This window comes from Kryptolebias marmoratus, linkage group LG20 (assembly GCF_001649575.2).
Source record: "Kryptolebias marmoratus isolate JLee-2015 linkage group LG20, ASM164957v2, whole genome shotgun sequence".
Taxonomy (NCBI): domain Eukaryota; kingdom Metazoa; phylum Chordata; class Actinopteri; order Cyprinodontiformes; family Rivulidae; genus Kryptolebias; species Kryptolebias marmoratus.
In genome coordinates this window covers 1,871,721-1,891,955 of record NC_051449.1, presented here as the reverse complement: position 1 = coordinate 1,891,955, position 20,235 = coordinate 1,871,721, and the positions used below count along the sequence as shown (strand labels likewise).

At 38.9% G+C, this 20,235-nt stretch overlaps 1 protein-coding gene across 5 annotated transcripts in view; it reads left to right on the top strand.

Annotated features, from left to right (window-relative positions):
* The window catches only part of LOC108243836 (disco-interacting protein 2 homolog C), a 152,732-nt gene that overhangs the window by 96,511 nt on the left and 35,986 nt on the right, over nucleotides 1–20,235 (top strand). For all 5 annotated transcript variants that reach the window (XM_025008909.2, XM_025008908.2, XM_017429523.3 and 2 more), the window contains exons 3-8: nucleotides 1,979–2,089; nucleotides 4,557–4,682; nucleotides 8,052–8,369; nucleotides 16,584–16,745; nucleotides 17,978–18,097; nucleotides 19,234–19,431. In XM_025008909.2, the coding sequence (XP_024864677.1) occupies nucleotides 1,979–2,089; nucleotides 4,557–4,682; nucleotides 8,052–8,369; nucleotides 16,584–16,745; nucleotides 17,978–18,097; nucleotides 19,234–19,431 (1,035 nt within the window). The remainder of the gene's footprint in view (nucleotides 1–1,978; nucleotides 2,090–4,556; nucleotides 4,683–8,051; nucleotides 8,370–16,583; nucleotides 16,746–17,977; nucleotides 18,098–19,233; nucleotides 19,432–20,235) is intronic.

Sequence of the window (20,235 nt, the reverse complement as noted above, 5' to 3'; positions counted from 1 at the left end):
AACAAACAACAATGAATCGGCAGGGAGGTGGAGAGGAAGACCAAGTTTTAAAGCAGAGGGTGATGAGGAGAAGTGGGAACAGGTGTGTGATTAGAAGTGAAGACAGCTGGAGATGGGTGTGACAGGAAACCAGAAAACTACTGAGCAGAGGACAGGTGAATGATGACAACAAACATGAACAGGAAAACTAAACTGAAACAAGACAATAATCAAACACAACAAACTGAAAATACCAAACCATGACAAGAAAACAAAGAAAAATAATGAAAATTTGCAGATAAATGTGTTCATAGGTCTCATTCAGCTTATGTCAGTGAATAACATGACCTACATTTATATTAGACCTCGGACAGCAGAATGTCCTTGGGTATTTTCTCACTAAAATCAGCAAAATAGTTGCCTCATTGCTCAACAACAGCCTGCACTTCTTCATAAAAACAGCTGCTAATCTTGCATCACATCCGTTAGTTTTCTGTGTTAAAATAGGTACAATCTATGAGTAAAAGTTCAAGAAGAGCTTGACTCACCAACACTCTGCCAGGTTTCCGTCACAAACTTAAAATCCAATGACTGGCCAGTGAAGAAGTCTTTTAAGATAAAAAATTGTATTTGCCAGTGATCTATCACTGACGAAAGCCCGTCTTGCTTGGAGCTGGGTCTCTCATTGACAAACAGAGCCCGACTCGGCGGTCGGGGATCCTGAAGGTTTAATCCACCTGGGGTGAAAGTCTGCAGCCAGCACAGGTACCAGCCGTGTGCAGACAGGATCCAAAGAATACCAATGAACAAAGTGTCAGGGATACCACCAGTGTTCATCCAGGACAGACTGAGGACAGGTGGACGTCTAGTCCCCCGTCTCTCGCTCACCATGCCTGATGATGAATTGCTTTTTTTGATGTGGGTCCCCCTGCTGCCTCAATCAGACACTAAACCCACAGAATGCACCTCCACATGTCCCAGACTGCCTCAATCCTTAAAAACGAGGTCCCGTTGTCCTGCTCTGTGGGCCGGATGAGGTTTGACGATGACTGCTTGGAGGTTTAGTGTCCCGGTGACTAACAGATCAGGTTAAAACCTCAAAACTCAATCTTTAGTGAGGTGTGATGGGCTTGCCTTAGCTTTTGCTGAAGAGTAATATCTACACAATCAGCTATGAGTCTTAACTTTATGCTGAATGCACGTAAACATAGGAAACTTGCGGCGAATTGTTGGCCATCGTGTCAGAAACAGTCTTAGTGACGTCACTGAACGAGCCTATCATGAGTATAAATGTGTTGGAACTAAACCGTAACAATCACTGCCAAAACAAACATAGTTGTAATAAAATACTCTGATAATTTCCTGGATGTGTTGCGTTCCTTTTCGGTTTACGCAGTCATGGTGTTTGTTTGCTTTAGGTGTCATAGATGAGACGTTTTTAGTGTCTAAGATGGGCAGGAACTCACGGCAGCTTTCATCATTAATTCCACAAATATTTCCTGTCCTAATCAGCACCAAATTATCTCACAGCTGCTGCTTTTTCCCAGATTACATCTGGTTTATTGAGGACTTTTACTGGATCACTTCAGTCCTGATATATATATATTTTAATCTTGATTACATTAGAATCAGTTTTGGAATAAGAGGAGAGTCTTTTTAAAAGGGCTTGATTAAACTGAAGCACATGTTCTGAATTTTAAAGGTGGTTTGTTCCTAAAACACAGGATAGATTCAATTTGTAATGTTTTTAGTGTCTTAACTAACCATTTTCTTCATATTTACAAATCTAAACTTTACTGGAGATACAATGAAGAACATTAAAATTTGTTTAATATACTGAAGGTGTGATCAATATTATAAGCAATTTGTGAGTTTTACTAAATGTCATGTGGTGTTGTTATTTTGTCATTAAATAAACATGAGTTATTGTCTCTGCTGAGCTGTTAAATCATATGAAACCTATGAAGACTAAATTTTAAATCTGAATCTTCTCCCTCAGGAATGGATCCAGCCATGGGCCAGGAGAGGAGGACACCGGTCACCCCCTCCTCTTCCTCCCGGTACAATCGCAGACGGTCGTCTGGCTCCAGAGACGAACGATACAGATCAGGTAACAACACGCTGTTAAATCTGGTATACATTATAAATACACCACAAAGATTTAATGCAGATTATATCTTAATGTTAGGATGTAAGGTTTTTGTATTATGTTTTGTCTTCATATTTCAGTTCGAGTTTATTGTTTGTTATTTAGTTGTCTCTTCCTTGTGCCTCNCTTTAAAAACCCGGTCACTTCTCTCACTAGCTGCTGGTTCATTGTCATACTCTTGTCTCCCTGATGTTCTGTTTGCTCGTGCCTTCTTGTCTCCCAGTGGTTCGTCTTTAGTCTCAGGTCTGTTCAGGTTTAGTTTAGTTTAGTTTAGTTTAGTTAGTTAATGTTTTTTTGTATTTAGTCTAGGTTTTGCTGCCACGTCAGCCTTTGTTTTGGGTTTGCCTTTTATTTCTAAATAAATTAGTTTTTTTTATCAACATGAGTCTGCGCTCAGGGTTCGCCTCCTTCCACCCCGTTCCTGACACTTAATGTCTTATAAGATGATAAATCTTCGCCTGTTACTCAGAGTATGAATACTAAATGCTAAAAATCACATCAATGATAAACAATAATTATTAAATAACTGGTTCAAATCCTTATATTTTGATTTCAAAAGTGTACTCCGGTAAATGCAGGCAGAGGTGCTAAGACGTGGGCAACAAAATAATGTGCACGGCCAAGAATACAGTTTTTGAGCTGTGCTAACAACAGGGAGACACGATTTAAACATATTTGAAACATGACAGCGACGATAAATTGTATATTTATTTGCAAATTTCCCTCAGTTTGAGTCTCCAACAAGTTTCCAACAATCACAACCCAATGAGCCACATCATACAGGAAAGAGACTCTGTAGATCATCTCTGTAAGCATTATCTGACAGAGTTTAGTTTGTAGCAGAAATCTGGTGTTTGCCTTTGATCTGGAGAAGTAATTTTTTTCAGTTTGGTTTCGTTTGCTGACTAAAAAGTAAACCAGGATTATTAGGGATTGTAGATGAGGTAAATTAATCTCAGCAGCATGTCGTTCAGGAGTCATCTGTTCAAATGTGAGTACAAAATCTCTTCAAATCCAAAGATATTTTAGATTAGTAATGAACTTTTGCTGTCGCTGAAGGAATAAACAAGTTGAAATTTTGAACTCTGACATTTATGTTGCTGTTTGGGAGTTTTGTTTTTAGTTTAACTGAAAAAAGAAACTTTTCTTTCATTAAATGGAAACAATGGAAGCAACACACACTCATGTTCGCTGTTTGCAGTTAAACTGAGTCAACAGCAGGACAACAGATTTAAATGACTTCCTTTCCACACGCACGCGCCGAATAAACGTGCATCTGAGAGCCCCATTCATCCCGGCTAATGTCTTACTTATGTCATCATTGGCCCAGCAGCCTGCTGTTGTGTTTACCTGCTGGCAATAAGCAGCACTCAAACAAACCCAGCTGTGGTCCAATCTCAGTGCTTTATCTCGCTCCGAGAAACGCTCATTTACAAAACGTCCTCGTCGACACTCCCTGAGATTAATCCAGCTGGAAACCACAGGGCCTCGTGGGAGCTGCTGTCAACCGGGGGATGATTGGGTTCGTAAACTGGATGTGAGTAAATGGGAACATGGTGCTCGGTGTAATAAAAACACTGCAACACAAAGGTCAGCTAATAGTCCTGCTGCCGGTTTTCTTTTTCTGCCCAGGATTTAGCTGGGTAGACCCAGTCTAGATCATTTATTATCTGTTTTACGGTGGAAATTTGAGCAAAAATGTCAGCAGCTGTCCTCACTTATTTGATCAGCCTGGCTGTGTTCAGGTGGAAAAATAAAGAGTAAAAGTCCTGCAATAAAAATACCTAAACTACAAAAGAGTTAGAAGCTAATTACTGGTGTTAGTACTGATTGATTTAAATATTTGACACTTTCAAAGCCTTACAAAATAAATCCAAAACATTTATCATCTTAAAACTGCAGAAAAAGACATGAAATACAAATTTGCTACCAATCTAGTTTTCTTTTATGTTGTTTTTGTAAATGCTTGTGAGCCAAAATGTTAAGATCCACTCTTTTAGTCTGTAATGCATCATCTCCCAAAGATTTATCTCAAGTTTCCTGAGCCTCTGGTTTTTAGGAGGTAACACAGCTGACAGCAGTTAAATCAAACGTGTTCATAGCGTGACGCTCTCAGGAACAATTACCAAAGAAAACAGCCAGCAAGTTTAAATTATACTGGATGTATTTTTGTACAGAAAGCAGTATTTCAGATCTGTTGTAGATTATGAACAAATATTATATAACCTGTTGAAAGGTCTTTGAATGACCTCAGTTTGGAGAAAAATGATTGATCTGGATTAAGGTCCAGAAACAGTTAAAGCTCAGAGAGCAACATGCACCGCTTTTAACCTAAACATATTTTTAGGGTCAATATGTGCTGTGAATAAAGAGCCTGTGAGACAAAGTTGTCCTCAACCTGTAAAATGAACTGTTTGTGTGTCTCCAGATGTGCACACCGAGGCGGTGCAGGCTGCCCTGGCGAAGCATAAAGAAAGAAAGATGGCGGTGCCAATGCCTTCAAAGCGGCGCTCGCTCGTGGTCCAAACCTCCATGGATGCGTACACTCCACCAGGTAAATAAAACTTTAATTATTACCGATGACTGCTAAGTGATCATTATTACTGATGTATTAAAGCTGAGACACAGTGTCTATAAAATATCAGAGATTTTTATTTGGTCCTATTCCTAATGAGGCACAAAATATAAAATAAATATTTCTAAATATTCCTTAATAAATCTAAATTGTTTGCTAAATACATTGAGACTTTCTGTAATTGTAAATCCAGCTTTGGGATTTTAAAATATCTGTCATTAACACTAGAATGTGAGAGAATTTCATTAAATTTAAAGAACAAGTTCGATGTTTTCTTATTTTACTAAATCTCATGCAGATTCTGGTGGTCTGACTGATTTCCTCAATAATTTCCTGAATCTGAAACTTTAGATTTAGTTTTTAAGGAGAGGAAGGAGAGAATTTTACTGGTATTATTTAATGTAGTGGTAATAAACGTTTTGTGTTTTTGTGAGTATTTAGAACACCAGGATGATGTCAGAAGTGAGACTTTTTGTTTTTGGTGATAAATAATTATGTGAGTGCAACACTGTGGCTCACTGATGTGTTTTTAGCCATTTATAGGCAACAATAAACCCCTGTAGCTCAGATAAAGGAAAGATTTATCGGGCTTTGGACACAATGGTTCTTAGTTGGGTGTTCAGAGGATTAACTCTGATCCATGAGCTCATTTATTGTTAAAAAATGGCTACAAAATAAAAAAGCTCGGCCCAGTATTGGGTGAGAAATGGTGGCTGGCTGGAGTTCTGTTAACAGAGACTAATTCTATGTTCAAACTTCTCTGTTTTTGTTTTAATTTCTATGAATATTTGTAGCAGGAAGAAGAAAATACAACACTGTTGGCTCGATTTTAATTATTCAAAACCAAATTCAAAATGGCCGCTAAGCTGTTGTAACGTTTTTTTGTGTGTATTTTGTTCATCACACATCCTAGATTCACATGAAACATTATTAACTTAAAACTCTGCAGTAAAAATGTACAAAGACCTTTTTTTACCCATAAAATGGGCAATAAAGTGTATTTTTCAACTGCGAGTTTATTCTAAACCAGGCAGTTTATTACATTTACTGAAGTATTTAACTCAACTAGCTTCTTTTTCTCACATTTTCTTTTTCTACATCTCTGGATTTTAAAGACAGTTTATATATTTTTATACATTAAAAGTGTATTACAGCTTTAGGTACTTTTCAAATGAGAATTTCTGCATGCAGAACATATAATGAACAAAAAAATATACCAATTTGTACCCAGAATGAATCATATAATCAGTTGAGTCCAAGCAAAAAAAGTAATTATGATGTTTTTTGGAAACAAATCAGAAAAAAATCACAAAGTTTAAAATGAGTTTCAATTTAAATTCATTAGTTACTATTTTATACAACCATATTATAGTAAAGTTTTACCATGTTATATTAATGTATAGTAGTACGTGCTTAAGTACCTAATTGAGTACTTAAGTTAATTAAAGCAGTAATATTTACAGTTTATGTCAGGACTGCTGTGGGTCATAAACCGTCATTTTGGGGGTTCTTGAGTTCAAAAAATGCTTAAAAATAAATCCTTATAATAGTTTTTTTTGGCATAATTGTTAAAAAGAAATAAAAGCGGGAGTCATAAATTGTTAAAAGATTATTTGTGCTCAGAAATAGTTAGGGTCACTTATCTCTATCGTGGTTTAAGTTAAGAAACAAAGAGTTCAGATTGTTTGTTCTCTGGGTTTTTTTATCACCACATTTTCCTGCAACATATTTAACTAATCTGTGATTATTTCAGTCCCTCTACATGCACAAAACCTTTAAGATCCCAAAATCTTCCATGTGACGCTCCTAACTGCACACAGTTCATGCAGAAACATTTATTTATGAGAAGTTCAGTTCAGGACAGCTGTTGTTTTGCGGCGTATCCTGCAGAGACGAAGCGAAGCGGTTCTTTGATGTGCTCTCGTTGGGTTTTCATTTTCTCAATTTCTCCCAGCATCAAGAAACACGTTCATAAAGAACTGCTTTGCATCAGCGGCATGTTGACGTGTTTATTTCCTGACATTCAAAGTTGCCTAGCGAAAACTTGTTTTCCAAAACATGTTAGTGTTTAGTCGCTGGGGCCTCGATGGGTTCCTGCTGACAACGAGACACAGACTTTCCAATCAGGCACATCAGCGTTCACCCTGGGAGTTAACGTGTTGAGGCTGGGTCCTGTCCCATGATGGTTTAACGTGTAAATGTCATCAAGGTCATTTACTTTCCTTCATTAAAAGGTAGAGAATCATTTAATTAAAGCTGGGGATTTACTCTTTTTTGTATATAAATAGATATTTTAGCTCTAAATCTATCTAGATGTACTTTGATTTATCATTTTTTCTACTTAATGCTTTATAAACACGTCTGTATTTGTTTTTAATAATGAATTTAATGATGTTTTTTCATGCAAACGGGTCTAAACAGGTTCAGCCTTGCTCTGTTGCCTATAAACTTCAGTTTATTCCAGAAAAGTTAATAAAAGGAAATGATAAACAATGTCAAATGCAAAATACATTTGGTTTAAAGCAATGTTCTTCTCCTGAATGTTAACATATTGTTAAAGTCAACTTTATCATCACTCCTTGGCTCAGCGTGGTTCTTTCAGTGTTTGTGTTCCTGTCTAAAGATTTGATTTGTTTTTCAAATAAATAAAAAAAATGGGGGAAAAACATCTTATTTAATGTAGTCAGGGCCTCAATTTGGTGTTTGTTCACTCTCTTCTTATCATAGATTATCTAATTATCTTGATGGCACTGTTTCGTAATATTATTATCATGAGATAAAGTAGACTCTCGTCGTTAGTTAATCCAAAGTTTATCCAGGAAGTTGAAATAAATGTAACTTTACAAATTAAAATGTAAAGTTGCATTTCGGTTCTTTAATCTTTAACGATAAAACTACAGCCCTTCATTTGATCTACAGTAACCTGAACCCACTCCTGGTTGTGGTTGGACCTTCCTCATCAGTTCCTGGGAGAATAACACACAGACAGGCTGAGCACCTGTGTGTGTGTGTGTGTGTGTGTGTGAGGGAGAACTGGGTCAGTGCTGTGGGCATAATGGAAATCACTTGCAAAACACAGACACACAATCACACATCTATGTCCACACACGTCTCCACAAACATGCAGCCTTTAGCTTTTAGAAACAACACACCTCCGATCTCTGCTTTGAGTTTAAACACATCAGGAAATAAACTGATGCATAAAAGCATCAATGAGTCTTTGTGTTTTTGTGAATATGTTGTTAAATCCTCTAACTTCACGAAAAGCATCCAGGTTCTGTTATTTCAGGTGATGAAGACGGTCTTTTTTCACACTTTTCAACCCGTCCTGCTCGTGTTCCTCCTCAGACACCTCCTCTGGCTCGGACGGCGAGGGGCAGGGAGAAGGCGACGAAGAAGTAGGCGGAGACGGCGAAGAAGAGGATGGCGGAGGAACCCCGTCAAGCCGGGAGGGGAGCATCGTGATGGAGCACTGGATCAGCCGGGCAATCCAAGGCACCTCGTCCACCACCACCACCTCGTCCACGGCCTCCTCCTCCTCTTCCTCCACCCGCAGCGGGGGCAGCGGGGCAGCTGGCGGCAGGCTGGCTGACGTACTGGCCCAGCATGTCCACATTTCTGCGCAGCACCACCTCCGCCACCACCATCATCACCGCCACAAGACAGGTAACGAACCGACTGGTCATCACTCCAGCTGAATGTGTGTCTTGACACCCGCTTTATTTTCAGAATATCATGCAGGAAGTGTTACGACGCAGGTTCCACTGCTTTACTTGTTCAGAGTTCTTGTCACATTTGAAACAGCTGCACCTGCTTGGATTTTGTTCAGTTGTACAGATGACTCTGGAAACAAGACATACTCACTTCCTGTTGTTTCAAATGTGCAGCACGAGTCGCTTTACATCAATCAGGGAGTGCCTTCAAGCTTTTAGACACGCCTCAAAGTGCCCGATGCGTCAGCTTTCATGGTTTTTAATGAAGCATAAGACTAATTCTGCAGCTAGCCTTTAGCTGTAGCTCCATAACTACAATTAATCAATGAAAGAAAAATGTGGTTTTCAGTGAAAAATCTTTGAAAAGCACAACTTTTACTGCAGAAACCAGAAGATCTTTCCAAACTTTTGGAACTCTTTGCCAAATTTGCAGGTCTGCACAGAATGAAGCAGATAAAGTAGACAGGATAAATTAGTGTAGAGAAGGCCAAGTTAATTTTAATTCAAATTAAATTTAAGCAGAATTTCTCAAGAAATCTCAGCTTGAAGATGTTTAACCTCCCACCAGAGTAGTTTATTTCACAGTAGTAGTTTCTAAACTACAGTCCTCTTTAACTTCTCCCTTTTTGTGATCGACTCAGAATCACTTCGAGACGCCATGAAGGTCCATGAATCCCAGCTTCGGAGGAACAGCTGAGCTTAAAAGCTCGTTTGAGCTCGTCTGCCTATAAAGCAGCCGTACTCAAAGTTCTTCTCGGCTGTTTGGAGTTGAGAGGCTTTTAATAAAAGTGCTGGTTGGCAGACACAAAGTAGCTGGGTGGGCTTAATGTTCAGTCTTAGAAGTTTGTTAGTGTGAACTTTAGGTGTTGGCTGGTAAAGTGTGTTTAGATGGAGTGACGTGTTAAACACAGGTTTTAACAGGGTTCCTGCTTCTTATGTGAACCTATCATGGTGCTTCTGACATGCTTTTTATTATCTTGTCAGCCAGTGTTTTGTTTGTATACTTCTGATCACATTAAATGATTCAGTTTTCTATTTTACTTCTATCAAAACCCAATTATTAAAATATGAGCTCCAGACTCGCACTGAAAGTAAATACATTCTAGAAAATCTGCAATTTATTGACATAGTGTTACAAAATAATAAAGATTTTTGAGACATTCAAAACAATTACATGTCACTTTGGTTTTAATTTGTTCTGACAAAACAGTCCTTTTATCAGCAACGGTTCCAACAGTGCAGCTCAGTTAAGCTTATGTGGATAAATTTGCATTCAGACCTCTAAAAAAAGCAGATAAATGGATCCCTGACCACCTGTGAATGTAGCCTCGTTTTCACTCCTGTATTTACGCGTTTCTGCTCGTGGTCGAGTCACCTCGGATGCATATAAAGAACTGAACATCAACAAAATACTTTGATGAACAGAAACAAATATCCCTGCAACAGTCAAACGTGTTTCGCCTGATCTTGTATTTCATAAATATAAATATTTGTCTTTTAGCTGCTGAAACTCACCTGACCATTCTAACATTTTCTGCATAACTCAAAAGGCTTAACTGCCTTCAAACGACTGCACGGTGGAGGATAATTTCCATCTTTTCCCATGAATGTTTAGAAGAAATGGGCCTGCTGTGGCCTCAGAACCTTGTTTTCTCCGAGGCGGCGCCGTGACTAAACGCTCTGGCAGAGGCCGGTGTGTTTTCATGCTGGTTCTGTTGGTGTCCAGCTCTGAAGATAACGGATGGACAGACCCACAGAACCCCCCGCCAGCATCCGGCACCGTCTCTGCTCAGACGGGACGGCGCAGGTTCTGCTCACACTGTTGTTCTTCGGGGCTTGTCCCCACCTGTTTCCTGTGCGACTGCTCCCTGCAGTCTGAAATGATCCAGAATGATGTTTCTGAGGAAGCCGCAGCTGAAAGCACTCAGTGATGCTCAGAAAGTGAAATAAAAACTGCGGCTGAAGGTGACGAGCTTGGAGGGTAATAACTTAAAAGCTGCTGTCTGCTGTTGACGTCTAGAAACCATCGGTGTCCTAAAGTGACAAATAAAGACATCAAATTACTAAAAACATCACTTTAAAGGAAATCTTTAAGATTGTATTTACATTATTTGGCTCATTTAGCCAATAATAAGAAACCCAAAATGTTGTATTAGCTTGGACTGGAAAATAATTACATTTTAGTTGGCTGTCATGGAAGTGATTGCAGTTATACGGGACCTAATTTGAAAAATATGCCTGTTAGCCCTTGATGTTGTTAAAACGAAATAAAAAAAGAAAACCGGCCTCATCTCCAGCAGAAAACTCTTTAAATTCGAACACATCTGTTAAATGCTTCCAGAAGTGATAAATGTCTGTGTTGTCAGCCTTGTAGGAAGAAAATAGACACATAAAAGGAAATAAAAACTTCTTTGTAAACATGTTTCTTACCAAATTGTTAATTTTCTTTCAGTAAATCAGTGCAGCAGATGACTGTTTGTGGGGATCATCCGTTTTCTTCCGTTTAGTCTCTTAAAGGGATTTGATTCCAAGCAGTTTATGTGATGATTTTCCAACTAGTAAACAGAGATTATACATTAAAATGATGAAGCATACGTCATCATAATTAAGTCCAGGTTTTGTGAATATATTATTTGTTGTTAATTGTGAGCAGCCTGGTCTGAGCGCTGTGAAAGAATTTAATTGAACTCAGGTCTTATAATAACCGTAACCGTCAGGAGGAAACATGAATCTTAACTGGTTTACAGCCGAAGTGACTCAGCCCAGTCAAAGCCTGAGGTCTTACTCCTTCCTGTTTGTCCCCACTCCTGTCCAATATGTCCCAGACCTTGGAGTTTGTCCTTTAATGTGTGGCTTCCTCTGAAAGTGCTGATGGTCGACTCAAGGTTCATTTTTATTTATGCTTTGATGGATAGCTGTTTACTGTTGGAGTGAAGCCTTGATTATTGGCAGATTTATGAGCTCTCATCTGCTGTAAGGTGAATAATAAACCCTTGAAAATTAAGTCCAAGTAGTTTCACAGAATCTGGGTTTTGTGAGCAGAGGAGATTTAAAAAATAAAAGTCCTGTTGACACAATATATCTCATTGACTGGAGTGTTTTTTACAATATGATTTTGATTGAATGTATGTTATAAATGTGAGGTATTTCCTGGTGGTATGTACATGGCTGAGAGGCAGATTTGTTTTTAACTTTAAAGAGGTAACTTACTGGGCTGCAGCTTGTCGGAGGCTATTTGGTGGCTTGAAATTGTGTCAAAAAACAAAAAGGTTTTGTTGCAGTCTCACTGAATTCTGAGTGTTTGCGAGCGGCAATGATTTTAACCCATAAAACTTAAAAAAAAAACAACAATCAGAACAAACATTAAACTAAAGAGAAGCCCACCATGTAGCTGCATTTTAATCCACTCTTTTAAAATCCAGACAAAATGTACATTTTGAGTTCTCCCATGGAAGGCTGTTTATTTATCTTTAAGCATCCAGAAGCTGATTTGACTTGTTTTTTTTTACCCTGAGATGCTACTTATATGATATTTGTGAATCATAGTTTATTTTTGTGCGTACCGCTTTCAGTTTAGGCTGTGCACATTGTTTTGATGCTCACGTTCTACCCACCTCGGCTTCCGCCAAGATGTTTTGTTTTAGACCAGTCAGATGGGTTGGAGACCCTCTGACAAAACAGAGATGGGCATGAAAGTCTGGAGACTGTTGGCAGTGAGATACCGCCTGAAGCAGCAAGACTCCTACGTTTCTGTTTACACAGAGAAGCAAGTTTTTTCAGCTTTTATCACAACAGCTTGTGCTAATATATTTCTCCAATTTGGTTCAGCTCCTTTAGTTCCTCCCAGGTGGGTTGTTGAGTTCTGATTTAAGTTGAGCCCAAATGGCAGTGCTGGTTCTTGTTGTGTCAGATAATCGGACTAAATGCTTGTTCTCAATGCACAATTACTGAAAATCTTATTTCATGGTCTTCTGATTAAAAAAGAATTTAAGAAATTAAGGTTTTAATCTCAAATTCTACACTTAGACTCTCCAGGGTTTATTTCTTCCACAGCATCCTGAATGTTCAGTAACCTTGATATTCTTTAAAGCTGAATTTAGTTTTGATGGCTCCAGACTGGAGAGGGACACCCCGAAGTGAGACGAGCTGATGGAAGATTCCCTCCCCTCTTGTTCCTCACCTGCAGGCCTTCTGACCCACCTCTCCTTGAGGAGGAGGAGGAGGGCAGAGCCAGCTGGTCTGGCTCAGAATGGAAACTTTGGGCCTCAACTCTCCGGTAAGTTGGAGATGGAAGCATGACTGATGGAGCATCCGGAGCGGGGTCGGTCAGACTCGCCATCCCTGATCACGAGCAGGGATGTTGCCTCTCCCTCCCGATTATCAGTGACTCTTTAGCCCCAGTGTCCTCTTTCATTTCCACCTTGACTGTTGTGTCCTGATGATTGACTTTGTGCTTAGCCGTGTTTTGATGGTGCAGGAGATCATTTCAATGCTAACCCTGATAGCATTGAGCTGTTGATGCATGGAAATAAAATACAAAAAAGCTGCTGTTTGAATTGTTGATGAGAAAAATCAACAATGCTTTTGAATTAGTTAGAGCTTGTATGAGTCTGTCCCTCTTTTCAAGGTTTTTCTGTTTGGTTGTGTTCATTGATTTGAGTAATTATGCAGCATGTTTTAGTTGTTTGCTCAGCCAGAGGCAATCTGCTTTCAGAACAGCATTTTTATCCACAGAAAGCAGATGGTGGAGGAACCTAGTCTGTTTCCCTTTCTTTAGTTTTCTGTGTTTCTTTCATCAGGTTATTAATATTGTGTCAAAACACTGTAGTCTGCTCATTAGAAGCTACCAAAGCTGTAACAATCTGAGCTCTTTAAAGGATGTTTCAGCTTCATCTTAGGAGGTAAAACCTGAAGTTACTGTCAGCCAACATGTCTTCTTAATATTTTTAACTTACACATTAATTTGTAAAATTTATGTATCTATTAAAGCTTTCATTACTCTAATAATTAGGAGAACCTAACCTTTTAAAACACAATCAAGGCAGAGTAAAACAGAGAGTAAGTAATTTTTTTAGGGCTGCTTTGTTGATAGCTTAACCTATTTGTTGTGTTTTTGATATATTTATAGTTTTATTGTAAATTATCTGCATAGTTACAGCAATTTAACTCTCATTTGTTTCATTATAAGCTAACGTGATGTACTGCATTATCTGTAAGGTGCAGTCCACTATTACTCTGATCTCTTGTGCTCTTGTTTGAGCGCTAACTTTGGGATGTACCTGTATTACCCTCTTTATGGTTAAAACGTTGACACAACTCATTGAGTTTTGACCTGTTTTAAGTTGCTGTATATTAGCTGTCCTGTTTCCTTGTTTTTCAGTGCTGGTGCATTATTGGCTAAATGAGTTGCTAAATTAGTAAGAAAATCGTCTCCATCTTGTTTCTTTTACTTCTGGTGGTGTCATTAAATGTTTGAAATGAGCAAAAAAGATCACTCGGTCATGAAAATCAATCTGAATTGTAGATTTTTATTGTTGCTCAGGATAGATAGGTGGATGAAATGATGAAAAGATGATCCTAGTTGTTTAAATGAAAGAAGCTGGACTTCCATATTTCCTAAGGAGTTTTATCAATTTTAACTGAAAAGTTCAGGGCTTCAAGCTTTTAATCTGCAGGAGCTGCTCTGGTTTTGCTACCTGAACTCACATGCAAATCACTTACTCCCTTCCCTCCTGAGAGTCATTAAAAGCCTCTGTTGGCCTGGTCATGAAAGTGTGAACTCGTGGGAAACTATTTGGGAGTTAAATGAAGCATTTGAGAGCCCCTCCTCTGCTTTAATGATGGTTAGTTGGTTATTTGGTTGGTTTATATTAAATCTCATTTAAGATTTACTGATTGTGGATTATCTGGTATTTCTACTCTTAAATGCATACCCACAATAACAATTATATGACAACAAGTCCAAACATCAGGTGGAGGCATTTGCTGTTTTGTGGTTTTGAATTTATGAACTTTGAGCTACAGTATCATTAACTCAACAAGCCGGCTCTAAGCCCCCCATGACTCGTGATTTGAGATGAAAACATCTCGTCCCTGAATCAACTCTGACTGTTTGGTATTCCTGCAGTGAAGGACGCATTCATCATCTCCCTCCTCAGCCAGCAGTAATATTCATCCCCCCGTCGCCCATCATCGTAAAGACAATCTGATGAGGTCCCGAAGTTGCGTCCACATACTCGCCGACACGTCCAGACGACGGGCAGAGAGATGTGTGCAGAGACATCACCAGACAGATAAATTACACCAAACTTCAGAGGGGCCATGCCCAAAACTGACAGCCCAGATGTTGCAGAGGCAGGATGTAGAACATGCTGCAGTAATTAGCATGCCTGTCCTGCATGCTGCAGAGTTGATATTCAGTCCATGTCTGGGGAAGATGTTCTTTTTTTTTGTCTCCTTAGCTGTGGCTCAGTGCTTCACGAGAAGTCGTCTCTCTGCCTTGTTTTTCTCACTGCATTTCTTTCTGAGTTTTTCTCAGCATATGAAATCATGTAGAGCTCAGAATTAGTCATCTGTGAAGACAATTGAAGACACATGGCACAACTGGAAAGGAATTAATGCTGTAAAAGCGTCTCAGTTCAGTTTGTTTTGCATAAACGAAGGCTGAAAGCTCACATGGAAGACGTTGATTCAGTGTGGTATAAAATATTTACATTCAGAAACTTAATTACGTCCAACAGAATTAATTTATTGCTGTTTTTGAATTTTCTTTAGTGTTTTTGACAGCTAATTTGTTTCATTCAATGGGAACAAGTAGGCTAAGAAATGAAATCTAGAAGGAGAAGATGGATTTCAGACTGATATTAATAAATGACAAGCTAAGTGACAAACGATACTCTGCTGAGGGGAAAAAAAACTTTGTAAACTTGTATCAAGATTTAAACCAAAGGAGGAAGAAAAAATAGTTTGCTGAGATAGAATTTGATGTGAAAACAAACCCATCATTTGAATAAAATCAACCAGGTTAACTCTGCAGGAGACATGGATACCTTAAAGATTAGGCTTAAAAATCATCTTTGTGCAACAAATGCAAGAGTGAAGCATTTTAAAGTTTGAGTATTAAATCCCCAATAGCACTTTGTTGTTTTTTTCACATCCTAACCTGACCGTTGACCTCCAGGGATCAATTTGGACGCAACTCAATGAGGTTTCCCAAAGGCTCCAATTACTAAAAGTCACAAATTATTCCTTTAAACTCTGTAACTCCAGGATAGAGGATTAACAGCAACGTGTTGGAAAAGTTAATGCAGCAGTAATTAACTATAGATGATGCATCTAAAATAAATTAAAAACTGAATAAAAGTGTTTTTGACCATTTAAGGAAGATAAAGCTGGATTTAAATTGAAGTGATCAGTTTAACAAAAGGCAGATGCATCAAACTGGCACCGCAGCTTGAATCAGCATCGTTTCTGTTTAGATTCACGCATCTTCTTTGCATCATTTTATGCTCCAATCAGTCAAAGTAAACAATGTCCCGAACACACGGTGAGAAACTGTGTTTGATGTTGCTGAACTGCAGCCGAGTCTCATAAAAAAAAAGGTAGACGTGGAGAATCCGAGGCTTGATGGAAGCTTTGAGACATCAGGAACACAGGTGGGTTGAAACGGACCTAAATGTAGCACAAAATGGGTTCAGAAACAATCTGAAAACAAGACTGAAACCTGCTGCATCTGGTAATCTGGCATGACTGCAGGATCCTGCAGGAAGTCGAGGTTCTGGTTCTGGTGGATTTTCACTGCATGCTTCTACAGTGCGTCAAATGTGTTTGTCTTTTAGCAAAATGTCTGACCAACTGGATAGATTTTAATGTAACTCTCAGAAAGTAATCCTTGGATGTACGTCTACAACTGATTAATCTTTTGGAGTCAACCCAATTCAAGATGGCCGGCACCGCTAATCCGCTTTGGCAAACTCAGTCAGTTTTATAAACATTGGTGTGGTAGTAGCTTAGAGTGATCCCCATCACATTGTCTAATTTTTATTGATAACTGATGCTGCAGATACGTAACCATCGAGCTGAGATGAATGTATTTTTACCTTCATGCAGAGTTTGATTGTGTGTGAGGGTTCTAACCAGGCCTCCATCCCTCCCAAATCCCTTCCAGAGAACCACTCCGCCCCTCCAGACGTCACCAGCTACACCAACAACACCTCCAACACCTCCGCCACTGATGGGATCCAGGTGGAACGAGCCCCAGGACCCGGTTCTGCCGCCCTGAGACAGACACCCAAATACGGCAACGCGGAGCTGATGGAGACGGGAGACGGTGAGTCGAAGCTGGGAGGACGTCAGGTGGAAGAATAAACAGTCCTCTCAGTCACTGAACCTGCCTTCAGATTCTTTTATTCAACTTTAAGCAACTTTATATTTAATCCAATAATTGAGGAAAAAATAAATATTTATACATATATGCTCATTTAGTGTGGTGCATCAGTTTTAAACCACCCTTAATTTCTTATCATTTGCTTCTTCAGGCTTTCTGAAAGTTATTCCAAGTTTTTCTTTGGACTTTAGCTGCTTTTTCACTCATTTTCTGTCCATCTTGTACAACAGTGGTCTCCAATCCTGGTCCTCAGGGCCACCATCCTGCAGGTTTTACTTGTTCCTCTGCTCCAACACACCTGGTTTGAATCAGTGTGTTATTAACAGGTTTCTGCAGAACATGAAGAGGTGATTTAACCTCTGAATCAGGTGTGTTGGAGCAGAGAAACAAGGAAAACATGCATGATAGTGGCCCTCGAGGACCAGGGTTGGAGACCCCTGCTGTAGAACATGGCAGCATGTTGTACGGCGCGTGCTTAAAAAAGGAAGAAACGGACAAAAAGTATCAGGTCAAAAAAAAACCTATCCTCAGCAGATGAACCATATCTCAAAATCGTGTCTTTAAGAAACAGGAAGAATCCAGCAAAGACCTGAGAGAACCTGAGAGATGCGTCATCCTCCAGGTTTTCAGCTTCCAGCTCTTTGAGAATCACTTTGATGGAGCTAAAACCCCATTTATTGTTTTTTTATTGCTCACCAAACTGTGTTATCTTTGTTATTTTTCAAAGATTCAGCAAAAAAAAGGAAAAAGGAGACCAAAGTGTGTCTTTATGACAGGCTGTTGAAGCCTAAAGATAAAAAATGTCAAGTTTTTTTGCTAATTTGTCTGTCATTTCTCGACGCTTCTCTGGTTTATATCTTGAGTTTAGGAGGTTTTCTTTTACACCCGAATGATTTATAGGTAAATGTTAAGTGGCAGATCTTCAGAAAACCTGAAAAACTGTTGATTAATTTCATATTAAAAGATCACTTATAAGTCCGTCTGTTTGGAACAAAATGTCTTTTATTCCTTTCCTGGTGCGTCGTGTTCAGGGATGCTTCTGCAGATTGCTCACTCCAGGGCAACATTTAAAACTCAGCCTCGTTTTCAGATTTCACAGAAGCAAAGCTGCGGTGTGCAGCTGTGGGATGTCCTTAGATTAAATGGTTTTTTTTTTGTGTTTTTGTGCTCTGCAGGTGTTCCAGTCAGCAGCAGAGTTTCAGCTAAAATACAGCAACTCGTCAACACGCTGAAGAGACCCAAACGACCTCCGTTAAGAGAGTTTTTTGTTGACGACTTTGAGGAACTTCTGGAAGGTAAAAGACTTTATTCAGGAAAAAATATTGAAGATTTTTTAGGATGTCTCCCAAAAACTTGTTCCTTTTATTTTGATCTATAGCCAAACTAAACATTCAAGCTGAAGCATAACATAAATTGTGGTTTTCAGCAGATTTCATAATTATTTTTCATAATTTTCGTTCAGTGTTGAGGACTTGTTTGAGTCTTAGCAAACATCTATTCTCTGTTTTATCTCATGCAGCTAAAAAAGACTTTGTTCAGACAAATTTCCATCCCTGAATTTAGTTCCCTTCTTTCTGCTCTATCAGTGCAGAGCCTGATTAATATTTCTTTCTGTTTTCAGTTTGAAAAGCTGCAGAGCCAGAAGTTATTTCATTATTTAAGCACAAACGTTATAAATGCTGAGTTTGGTTCTGTGTCTTGTTAAAATGTGTTACTGTGGTAGTTCACTTCATTACAGTATTTTTTCTGTGATACAAGAGTGAAGATTAAATCCAAGCAGTCCTCATGCAAACACAATTATTTAGTTTTAATAAAGCAAAGACTTTTATTTTTCCTATTGATTCTCTGTGACAGGAGGCGGATGATCATGTAATTACCTGTGCATGTCTACTGATGTGTGTCTTTTTGGTGTCAGCTCGATTCAAGATGGCTGCAACAGCTAATCGACCTTAGCAAACATAAAACAAAACGCTTTAACTCAGTCAGGATTACAGATCGTAGCAGCTGACAGTAATTCTCATCACATATTCAGAGTTCTTAAAACTTTAACATTCAGAGTGGCGGGTGATATGCCTTCTTTTTTAAATTAACTTATAAGTCTAAAAAACCTTTGTTGACATCTGGCTGTATATTAATTACCAAACTGATTATTTCAAAGGTAATTGTTGCAAACTATAAAATAAAACTTATAAAAGGAGATCCTGAGCTGTATCAACTGGTGTGGTTTGAAAGACAGTCGATTTATTGATATGCAGTTCAGAAATGCGGGTATGCACTAATTGTAAACAAAGCACACGGCTGTGAATAGCCCTTCAGTTTAGGGAAATTAAATATACGAGGTGTGTCCATCCTTAAACCTGCTCTGTGTAAAACGGAAAGCTCAGAGTGACCGTTTTAATCTCCTTTTCTGTTTACACCTGCCAACCTGCAGTCCAGCAGCCAGACCCCAACCTGCCCAAGGCCGAAGGGGCCCAGATGGTCACCATGTGTGGCGAGCAGCTGGGGGTGGTGACCAACTGGCCCCCGTCACTGGAGGCGGCGCTGCAAAGGTGGGGCACCATCTCTCCAAAGGCCCCGTGTCTGACCATCATGGACACCAATGGGAAGCCGCTCTACGTGCTCACCTACGGTAAGAACAGTTTTTTTTTTACAAATCTTCACTGCGTCTCACAGGAAGTGGTTGGACATTTACGTGACAAGAAAGGAGCATTTTGAATCTGTGAAGCAAATAAATGCGTCTTTGTCGATTCTTCAAAACTTCAAAACTGCTTCCAAAACCTGCATTACAGTCACAAGTTGTGGATATAAAGAGACAAATCCTCAAAATACTTTAGTACTACATGAATAAAACTGTTTTCCTGGGAGTTGCGTTCTGTTTTAAGGCACATATGGTGGCTTTCCCAAGCTGATTAACTGAAGTACCAAACAGTGTTTAGTAACTGCTGTGTGAGTGTAATTCCCCTAATGGCTGCCAGAGAGCGAAGCACATTTGCGACATGTGAAAAAATGCTTAAAAGAAAAAAGCTCTGCTACAGAAGGAGGAAGCAATTTTTGTTTATTATCCTCAAGGTCCAGTTTCAGAATTTGTTTGAAATAAATATATATTTAATGAGTCACCTTCCTTTGAATCCAGGCCTCATGCTTTTAAATTGTTGGTTTTAAAGCCGCTGTAGTGACAGTAAAACATTACTTCACTTCATGATTTTGTCTTTTATTTTATTTGTGCTTTTTGTCATCTTTGGGAACATATTTTCCTGCACACTGCAGTAAATATCAGTGTTTAAATTCAAGTATAATGTCTAGCCAAAGCGAGGAAACAGAAAATTATTATTCTAAGTATATCTTGTAGCAGGCAGACATTAAAAATAATTAAACTGGATTTATATATTCTTTTCACCGTAGGGTAGCAGTGTAAAACTGTAACTCTGAAGTA